This window comes from Ascidiella aspersa, chromosome 2 (assembly GCF_963924565.1).
Source record: "Ascidiella aspersa chromosome 2, kaAscAspe10.2, whole genome shotgun sequence".
In the NCBI taxonomy this organism is placed as follows: Eukaryota; Metazoa; Chordata; class Ascidiacea; order Phlebobranchia; family Ascidiidae; genus Ascidiella; species Ascidiella aspersa.
The window spans coordinates 33,934,413-33,945,239 of record NC_139448.1 but is presented as its reverse complement, the minus strand read 5'-3'; the positions used below and the strand labels follow the sequence as shown (position 1 = coordinate 33,945,239).

General features: G+C 35.3%; 2 protein-coding genes across 2 annotated transcripts; both read right to left on the bottom strand.

The window, feature by feature from the left end:
• Nucleotides 1-254: 254 nt before the first annotated feature.
• LOC146165427 (uncharacterized) lies at nucleotides 255-3,867 on the bottom strand. Its single transcript, XM_083382282.1, has 6 exons — nucleotides 3,649-3,867; nucleotides 3,432-3,554; nucleotides 2,776-2,968; nucleotides 2,184-2,369; nucleotides 1,529-1,639; nucleotides 255-757 (listed from the first exon to the last, which is right to left on the bottom strand). The coding sequence occupies exons 1-6, from the start codon at nucleotides 3,804-3,806 to the stop codon at nucleotides 545-547; spliced, it is 984 nt and encodes a 327-aa protein (XP_083238408.1). The 5' UTR covers nucleotides 3,807-3,867; the 3' UTR covers nucleotides 255-544.
• A 1,757-nt stretch (nucleotides 3,868-5,624) lies between these two features.
• On the bottom strand, nucleotides 5,625-10,649 carry LOC146165426 (uncharacterized). Its single transcript, XM_083380924.1, has 6 exons — nucleotides 10,492-10,649; nucleotides 10,268-10,390; nucleotides 8,919-9,117; nucleotides 7,676-7,861; nucleotides 6,883-6,993; nucleotides 5,625-5,837 (listed from the first exon to the last, which is right to left on the bottom strand). Exons 1-6 carry the CDS (start codon nucleotides 10,647-10,649, stop codon nucleotides 5,625-5,627), a joined length of 990 nt encoding a protein of 329 aa, XP_083237050.1.
• Between the last annotated feature and the right edge of the window lie 178 nt (nucleotides 10,650-10,827).

The following is a 10,827-nucleotide window of genomic DNA, read 5'->3' as shown; positions in this document are numbered from 1 at the left end:
ATAGGGTATGAGATGATTGACCATTTTGCCTTTGATTTTGGGCGGTTTGGTCCAAGATGTTTTAGCACCGGACTGTTGTTCTTTGTCAGGGATAGGGAATGGGTGGGCTTCATGAAATATTTACACACCTACTATCAAAATAAAGACTTCTTTGCGGTATGTAACTGCTATAAGATGAGAATGAATTGTTTAGATGTTTTACAGCACACGTTCAACTGGGTGATCAACAAGAAACTTCGCAATTATCGCGAATCTGTGGTTTATAAAAATGATTTGAAAACCAAATGGCCTTTTAACTGTTAGTAAACCATAGGGTTTAAAATAGTCACTTTGTTAACCCAAACAAAAAAGTACAGCGGTAATATACTTTACAGGGTTAATAACAAAGCTGCACGGTTGATTCATTAAGCAACGCTCATAAAAATTTAAATCAACAAGCATTACACAATTGAATGTTATAATACTAACATTATTCACGATTGAAATTATTACAACACTTTGGCACATGAAATTTAAAAGCGACGAATCGAGTGAACAGACATGTCTAATCTTCGATTTGCCAAAGCTCATGGATCTTTTGAGTGATGTAATCCATTGACGTCATAGGTTTGTCTGTCTGTTCGCGATTCTTAGACTTGTCCTTGTAGACCAGAGGGGCGTTCACCAGGGCGTCGTTATTGGGGTGAACGAAGTAGGCCAAAGACCTTCGCACTTTTTTACAGCTCTCGTCGCTAGTGGGCACCACCACGCGGTGTCTCTGTCGTGATTAAGGAAACCACATGGTGGCGGTAAGAGGTCGATTTGAAATATGGCGTAAAACAACCGCGCGTTACACTTATAAACAACGCAGGCGATCCGCTAAAGTTGCCCCTGACTAACATGTTTAGACTAAATTAAACAGTAAGTAAAACAGCATCACCATATAATGGCTAACCAACTGAAATTAGGCGAAACTAACTGTGCTCTACGTTTTAGACTTAGGGAACATACAAATAAGACCTACAGGGCACCAATAGTTAAAGCAGAATAATTTATAATATAATAGTATTAGACAAAACAAATTTCATAAAACTATTAGGGTTTTCGTGATTAAGTTGGGTAGGGGTTCAGGATTAGGCAAGAGGTTGTTTATGCCTAATTTTGGCTATTTATTCTCCTTAATTCTAAGCTGTGTTTTGGTCTGAAGTTAATGTTGTTATAACTTTGGCCTTATGGCTGAAGTTAGATTTACAACCTTGTTGTTTTACCAGATACTGTACAACCTTAAAAAAATATTTCGGATTAGAGAGCTTTTGCGGCATTAATGAAACTGGGCTACAAGATGCAAACTATAATATAGAATCTAAAGAAAATTTATAGTTTATAAAGCCTGCTTAGTTGACGAGTATGCTATATAGTAAATCTTTGCGTTTAATATACCATTTTTTGGTAACGAAAATACTATAATAGACTTTACCCAAGGAACTTGAACAATAGTATTTATGCCACGATTTATCCAGTTTAGACCAATTTCATTCGTTTTACGTACGGTCGATTTCAGAGTGTCACAAGACCACATCCGCAGAGTTTCCCCAATATTGACCAGAGCGGTTCCTTCAATTGGAGTTGCATCAACAAATTCGCCATCAACGTTTTCCACCTAAATAAATAAAAAAAACGGGTTAAAAGGTCGCCATGAACTTTTAAAGGTCGCAAAAAAGCCGAATAAAAGCGTCAATTAAACGTCGGGGGTCATAAAAAACACAAAATCGAGGTTGCTCTATAGCGCTTGGTACAGCCTTGTGTAGAGTTTAAATGCTGTATAGTGTTCCATAGGCAGCAAATGATGCCCAGTGTTATACGTTTTTGACAGGCATTATAATTTGCATGTTCTCCCACCAAAATAGAAGTACTACTCACATTCTTTGTAATTAAAATACAATCTAGTGTGAATTTAAATAAAGATAAATCACAAATTTAAAGACAATTTTATTAGGTTTACTAAAATTTTTTGTATTGCATTTATCAATAAATTATAATCAAGTCAGACGAGGTGAATATAAAAAAATATTCTGCCTTTTTAATATCTACAGTTATCCGGCCTCAATCGCCAAACCTATCAGTTATCAGACCTTTTTATGAAAAAAGTATGGTGACCAGCGAATTAAACGAATAGATGATACCTGATACAGTAGGTGTTTTACCTGTAAACCCCCAACAGAGTCCTGGAATAGAACTGTAATAGAAGTGAAGTCAGCATGCTCCCCAAGCCTAACCTGCCCTGGTTCAAGGTCTTTGGCTTCCACAGGAGGATAGTAGAGCGTGCGTCCAGTTGTGAATGTGTTATCGCTGTGCATATCGCTGTGGCACTTTTCAAAGTAATGCTCGTCCTTGGGAAAGAAAACAAAAGTTTAAATTGATGAAATGCGGTCAGGAGGACTGACAAGATCAACAAACAGCAATCGTTGATAATTGATGAATTGCAAGGGTGTCATAAAAATAGAGAATGATGAGTCTGTCTGAAACTGTTTGATGTAAAACAAATAGGCCCCAATGCAAATAATACTGTTTGCATATAGCATGTTGTTTCCACAGTTATTGCAAAAACCTGAAGTAAAATGTTAAGGATTGCAAATCACTAAAAGTTTATTTGAAACAATAAATATAATTCATTTAAGATGGATGTTCGGTAATTACCAAGGTAATTAAATTTTTAAGCAAGATACTAGTAAAACATAAAAAACACAAACAATTTTTGTACAATCATAGCTGTTAATAACAATAGTCTCTTTTTACCTCAAGTTCCATGGCAATTGCCAGTGCATGCAAGATCCTCATGCTAAGCACATTTCCCAAATTCATAAAGTCTAACATTGCCTTTTTAAATCCAGGGGCAATGTCATCGGGCCATTTGCGATCAGGTTTCACAAAAGAATCGCCATTGACATTAAAAATCTCTTTGTAATCACCTGGTATTTTGGGGTCTGGACTGAAAATAATAATAATATTCAAGTCAATTCCATTAAAAAGTTACATATGTATGGTAGATATATTTCAGTAGTTTTATTCATATGTAGATTTATTAACTATGTTAACTAATATTATTTTAATTGGAAGGCTTTATAAAACCACTCATTAATATAGAAATACACAAAAACTTCCATTGTTTGAGATACAACTTTTCAGGCCTAAACAAAACTTTCCTAATATTTAAAAAAATTGGTTTGAAGATGTTTAGCATCAACAAACACTTGAAATAACCAGACTATAATAACCGTCAATATTGTTTGATACAGTAAAATGTTCTTAGGAATAAAAATGTTTTTTTTTATTTATAGTAAAACTAATACTTGGAGTAGTCTACAGGTTAAAGCATCTACAAACTACATCTAGTGAACTATAGATGCTAAAACATGGCAAGTCCCGGTGTTGACAAAGATCTTTATACTTACGATTCAGCACCAATTCCAACATAGCCAAAATTGATGGCGCCCTGTCTTTCATATCTCAGCTTATCATCTTCATTACACTCAAAAAACTCTGCCGTTGTGTTGTTCAGTTTTTCAACGTAGTTGCTGTAAAAAAATCACAGGTAATTGCAAAAGACAGTAGTGTGAAATCGGTCCGAGTAAATCTGTTTAAAGGCAAAGCATCAATCATCATACTTACACCGTAATCCCGCAATTCTTTAAATAAACAAATCCAACTTCATTAAACGCCTTCAAAAGCTCGTTTCCAACTTCAACCAGGCTTTCCCTGCTACAGTTGTCTCTTTCGATTGAGCATTCCTCGAAATCCACGATCGGTATATTGCTTTTCTCCGGCATTATTACGCAGTCTGTTTCAGTCGCTGAAAGTTGAAATGTTGCAGACAGTAAACAGGAATTCCTGGAGGTTGTTTACCACAAGTCTGTTCGAGTGTTCGTGCTACCTTTGCAGTCTGCAGAAAACGCCTTTTTCCCTTGCGGTTTGGTTCCACCTGAAAACTTATCTGTGCTTCGTCTCGGCAAACGAACTTATCTGTACTTCGTGTATTGGAGAAAATCTGCTGTAATTGTTGAACACAGCTTTTGCCGAAAGAGGCCGTGGTTTCGAAAGTTTACGAACTTGCAGAACGCTGACAAAATTAAAAGAAAAATGTGGAACAAAAGTAGAAGATTTTTTTTGCAAAATTGTTACGCGACGGTCGCGCCTGTTTATTTCAAACCCTTACTTCACGGCGAGGCAATTGACTGCGCGTAACGCACAAAGCAGAATATTTTCCTAAACCACAAAATATTCAATAACAAACTTACGTAAAATTACTTCAAACAAACACCTTTGTGTTGTTCACTGATTTTTGGTCGAACACACAAATTTTTGATATCACATCACCAAGAGTCACTTTTGTGAATTTCATTGTTTAATTGTATTACGCTTTAGCACCAGCGATAAAAAACGTTTCTTAGAACACTAGTAGCACAAGTGCACAATAAAATCAACACCTTTCGCGGTTATTGCGATTAAGAACACAATGGTGTAAGGCTACTTTTCTAGTATTAACTTAAAGGCGACAAAATCAAGTGAAACGACAGATTACGACAAATGGCTGATCGTCAATCTTACAAGGGCGCATTTTTTCTTAAGTTGTTCAAGTTGTTATCGCATTTACAGTTTACAGCCTCTACTAGGCTCGGGCGGCATATATTTTCTTATCCAATACGTATGCCATAACTTTGAATTTGCTGTTATTTACATGTTAAGCGAGCTTCACTAAGCAAAGCTATGGGTTAACGATAAACTCGTAACATGACACATATGTCTGCTAACTGTTAATGCTACGAAATGTAAATTTAATTTACTGCATTGTATTATATACAGAAGAAACACTGGTCTCCGTTATTTGGAGCTCTGCGAAAAATAGTCGACGAACGACATTTTTAATCAATAAAGTCACTTAAAAAGAATGGGTGAAGCCATATTGAAACAAAAAAACAAACAATGCAAAATATTTTTATTTGCATCTATTGCAAAGTGATTTAATGCAAGTTTGCCAGCGTATCCCTTGAACAACGGAGATTTTCTTATTTTGAAAACTCGATAGTTCGGACTTTTTTAACGTTGAAATAATACTGGCTATAAAGGTAAGACAAGTGAACATACTTGAAAAATGTATATAGAACATTTATATATTTAAGCGTTTTGCTTAATTTTAAGAACGTGTTAAAAACATATTTAAAAAGTTAAAACATTTCATCAAATTAAAGACTATCTTGGGTATTTATCTGCTATAAGGGTAAATTAAATTGTTTAGATATTTCATACATTCAACTGGGCCATGTAGTTAACAAGAAACGTCGTAATGATGGTGGAACAGTGGTTTCCGGGAACGATAAAGAAACCCAACGGCCTTTTGAATGGTGGTTTGTAAATGGTCACTTTGGTAACCCAACACGAAGCAACACAACGGTAATATACTTTACAGGGTTAATGACAAAACTGCGCCGTTAGTTCATTAAGCAACGCACATAAAGTTTTTAAAGCAACAAGCATTGCACAATTGAATGATAATATCAACATTTTTCACGATTGAAATTATTATCACACTTTGGCAGATGACATTTAAAAGCGATGGATAGAATGAAAATACAGGTGACGTAGAACGTCTAAATCTCCACACCCCAAATCTCGTGCATTATTTGATGGATGTATTCCAATGACGTCATAGGTTTGTCCGTCTGTTCCCGGTTCTTTGACTTGTCTTTGTAGACCAGAGGGGCGTTCACCAGGGCGTCGTTATTGGGGTGAACGAAGTAAGCCAAAGACCTTCGCACCTTTCGACAGCTCTTGTCGCTTGTGGGCACAACCACGCGGTGTCTCTATCGTGATTAAGGAAATCAACAGGTGGCGGTAAGTCGTCGGTTTGTAATATTGCGGTAAACAATTAACGGTCCGCTAAAATTGCCCCTGACATGTTTAGAATAAAGTAATCAGTAAGTAAAATAGCACTACCACACAATGGCTAATCAACTGAAATTCGGCAAACTAACTACACTCTACGTTTTAGACTGAGAGGGAACACACAATTAAACCAGGGCAACAAATAGTTAAAGCAGAATACAGGGCAACAATAGTTAAAGCAGAATAATTTATAACACGGTTATTAACACCATTGTATTAGAAAAACAAAAAATCGTCGGAAATAAGACCAAAATGGTCAAAACTTCTCGGGAATAAGGCCGAAATGGGCAAAATAACGCCCGAAACTAGAGAAAGACTGTGTGGGATTGAACGACACACCTGCCTCTGGTATTGGTCATTTTCGTGTCGAAGTTTGGGCGCTGGAATGTTTGCCCCTATGGGCTTAGGAGCGGCTTATGGGTCAGGTTATATTTTGGGTTAGGTTTAAAACTACTAGGTTTTTGGTGATTAAGTTGGGTAGGGGTTCAGGGTTAGAAAGGTTGTATAAGCCTAATTTTGACCATGTTGCTTTTGTACGGACTGATTTGGTCGTTTGCCGTTTTAAACGTTATTTCGGCTATTATATTTTAGTCCTGTATAGGTTTTATTCTGAGCTGTGCTTTATCTCGAAATTTACCTTATGGCTAAAGTCCGTTTTAGATTTACCACATTGTTGTTATACCAAATACTGTTCAACCATTGAAAAATTTTTAGGGTTAGAGTTAGACCTTTTGTGTCATTAATGAAACTGGACTTCAAACGTAACCTATATAGAATCTAAAGCAAATTTATAGCCTAAAAAGCCTGCTTAGTTGACGAGTATGTTATATAGTAAATCTTTGCGTTTAATATACCATTTTTTGGTAACGAAAATACTATAATAGACTTTACCCAAGGAACTTGAACAATAGGATTTATGCCACGATTTATCCTGTTTAGACCAATTTCATTCGTTTTACGTACGGTCGACTTAAGGGTGTCACAAGACCACATCCGCAGAGTTTCACCAATATTGATCAGAGCGGTTCCTTCAATTGGAGTTGCATCAACAAACTCGCCATCGACGTTTTCCACCTGAACAAATAAAAAAAAAACGGGTTAAAAGGTCGCCATGAACTTTAAAAGGTTGCAAAAAATTGAAAGCCGTTAGTTAAACGTCGGGGTCGTGAAGCACAAGATCGTGGTTGCTTTATAGCGCTTGGTACAGCCTTGTGTAAAGTTTAAATGCTCTATAGCGTTCCATAGGCAGCAAATGATGCCCAGCATTATGCGTTTTTTTGTCAGGCAATATAAATTGCATGTTCTCCCACCAATATAGAAGTTCTTTTCATATTCTTTGTAATTAAAAACAACCTAGTGTGAAAAAAATAACGTTTTTTTTTCAATATAAGACAATATATGAGTATAATTTGAACCAGGGCAACGGGTTTATTTCTTCAATTATGAAGGATTTTTTCAAATGGTTATTGATCAACAGGAATGCTTGTCAGATGCAAAGCCGAGATAAATTTAAATCAAATTTTAAACTTAAGAACAATTTCATTAGGTTTACTAAAAAATGTGATAACTTTTTGTCTGGCTTCATCGATAAATTATAAGCAAGTTATAAGCAAGGTAAAAATGTCATCTGCCCTTCTTAATGTTTACAGTTATCTGGATCATGCTTGCCTAACCTTTTCAGTTATCAGACTCTTTTATGAAGAAAAGTATGGTTACACCCAAATTAGACGAATAGCTTATGCAAGAGGGGTTTTACCTGTAAACCTCCAACAGAGTCCTGGAATAAAATTGAAATGGACGAGAAGTCGACATGTTCCCCAAGCCTAACCTGCCCCGGTTCAAGGTCTTTGGCTTCCACAGGAGGATAGTAAAGCGTACGTCCAGTTGTGAATGTGTTATCGCTGTGCATATCGCTGTGGCACTTTTCAAAGTAATGCTCGTCCTTAAGAATAGAACACAAGAGTTTAAATTGATAAAATGTGATTAGCAGGACTGACAAGACCAACAAACAGCAATAGTTAATAATTGATGTATCAAAGGGTGTTAATCTAATTCGGATTTTACTTAAACGGCTACTTTGTCCAACAGCATATTTAGTATCTCAGTCAAAACCAAAAATTTAAATTAGAACTTTTGGTCGGAACGGCTTGTAGGTGATTTTTACCTTAAAAGTCGAAATCTATAAAAAATAGCACAGAAATATTGGCAATCTACATTCTGATTAGAATAAACTGCAATTTAAACTAAATTTATTGTGATTAAATAAAAATAATCCTAGTTAAAATTCTAGTTCATACTTTTTTTTTAGGAATTTAGTAATTTTAATCTAATTTTGAAAAACCGAAATGATCTAATTTTACTTCCAATCTAATTTTAAAAAGCTAAAATAAATCTAGTTGTCCAAGTCTGGTTTGCATGTTGCTGCATGTTTTGTGTTGAATGTCTGCAAAATCATAAAACTTAAAATCAAGGTTCTAGTTAAGCGTTATGTTGTCTGCAAGACACGGTGTGTTAATTACTTTAAGTCCAATCAGAGTTATTGGTATCTCAACATTCAAAATCAGGAAGCTTGCTTTCACGAAAGAAAGGCCATAATTCAATTATTAGGCATTTTATTTATAAAGCAGTATTTAAATTGCTAGCTGGCTGGCACATAGAACTAAACAGCAACCGGTCCATTTATTAAAGTATATAACACATTCTTGTATAAATATATAAACTTTGTCTGAATTACATTCAGTCAAGTGATCTTTTAGTTTGGGGCTGAGTATAACTTGCAACCAATGGAAATTCAAGAGGGGTGGAGGTTTAAGTTTTTTATCACAGTTTTTCCACTAAAAAGAAAATAGTGCTAAACATGAATTGGTAACAGCCATTACACGGTTTAATTGAAATAGCCTATGTTAAAGTTTAAATAAATTTAGCTCATGAAACGATTGTAATCAACATTTTTCACTTTTTGTACAATCATAGCTTTCAACAATATTATGATATTTTACCTCAAGCTCCATAGCTATTGCCAGTGCATGCAAGATCCTCATGCTAAGCACTTTTCCCAAATCCATAAAGTCTAACATTGCCTTTTTAAATCCAGGGGCAATGTCATCGGGCCATTTGCGATCAGGTTTCACAAAAGAATCTCCGTTAACATTGAAAACCTCTTTGTAATCACCTGGTATATTATTTTTAGGGTTGGGCCTAAAAATAATAATGGAAATATAGATATTTTTAAACATATGTAGATTTATTAACTATTTAACGGTGTTGTTGACTGAAAATTTTTCCATTAAAAAGGTTTTGTAAAACCACTCATTAATATAGCAATACACAAAAATTTTAGTTGTTTTAAAGGAAAAACTTTTCAGGCCTAAACAAAATTTTCCTAATATTTAAACATTTTAATTGTAAAAATAACGGCCCAAATAGACGTAAAAAGCGACATGCTTTATTGTTCAAACGTTTCGGCAAATGCTCATGTCATCATCAGTGATATGAAGGCCACATCAGTTACACCCGTTTATATACACTTTAGTCGAATAAAGGAATGATAAAAAGGTGCGAAACAAGCGTCGCAAAAACGATAGATAAAAAGATGTAAGCCACCTGCGAGTGTGCGTCTGAAGAAACAGGTACAGAGCAACTACGACATACAATATATTTACAAGCAAAGAAACAATAGTAGGACAGTACGTCACATCAAAAATACGCAATAACTTGCTTGTTTCGCACCTTTTTATCATTCCTTTATGCGACCAAAGTGTATATAAACGGGTGTAACCGACGTGGCCTTCATATCACTGATGATGACATGAGAATTTGCCGAGACGTTTGAACAATAAAGCATGTCGCTTTTTACGTCTATTTGGGCCGTTATTTTCACCATTAAGCTTATGAAATTAAACATTTTAGTTTTGAGATGTTTAGCATTAACAAAATTGGCACTGGTCTAGAATCCTATCATAATGATTAAAGCGTTTGGGTGTGGGTGGGTCAAGTATTAGTGTATTTATTATATAATAATAATACTTAACCCACTCTAACTCAAAACGCTAACCCGCACCCTAACCCAAATAATATGCGTTGTGGTACGATTCTAGACCAACGGCAAAAAAATTAAAAATAATGAAAACAATAAGTTTTCTTAATAATAAAATTAGCGTTTTTTTATACCTAATGTAGTTTACAGGGTAACGGTGATTTAAGCATTATGTGGATAAAGCAAATCTACTTACAATATTTAAGCACTTTAATAAAATTTCCCATGCATTCAAAAACTACATACTAGTAAACTATAGAATAGACGCTAAAACATTGCAAATTAAGTGTTGACAAAGATCTTTATACTTACGTTTCAGCACCAATTCCACCATAGCCAAAATTGATGGTGCCCTGTCTTTCATATCTCAGCTTATCATCTTCATTACATTCAAAAAACTTTGCTGTGGTGCTATTCAGTTTTTCAACGTAGTTGCTGTAAAAATCATCACAGGTAATTGCAAAAGACAGTAGTATCAAATCGGTGCAATATACAAGTAAATCTGCTTAAAGCAAGGTATTAATCATCATACTTACTCGGTTATTCCACAATTCTTCAAATAAACAAATCCAACTTCATTAAACGCCTTTAAAAGCTCGTTGCCAACTTCTACCAGGCTTTCCCTGTTACAGCTGTCTCTTTCGATTGAGCACTTTTCAAAATCAACGATCGGTATATGGTTATTCTCAGGCATACTTAAGCAGTCTCTTTCAGTCGCTGAAAGTTGAAATGTTGCAGACAGTAAACAGGAATTCCTGGAGGTTGTTTACCACAAGTCTGTTCGAGTGTTCGTGCTACCTTTGCAGTCTACAGAAAATGCCTTTTTCCCTTGCGGTTTGGTTCTACCTGAAAGCTTATTTGTTATTTGTCTC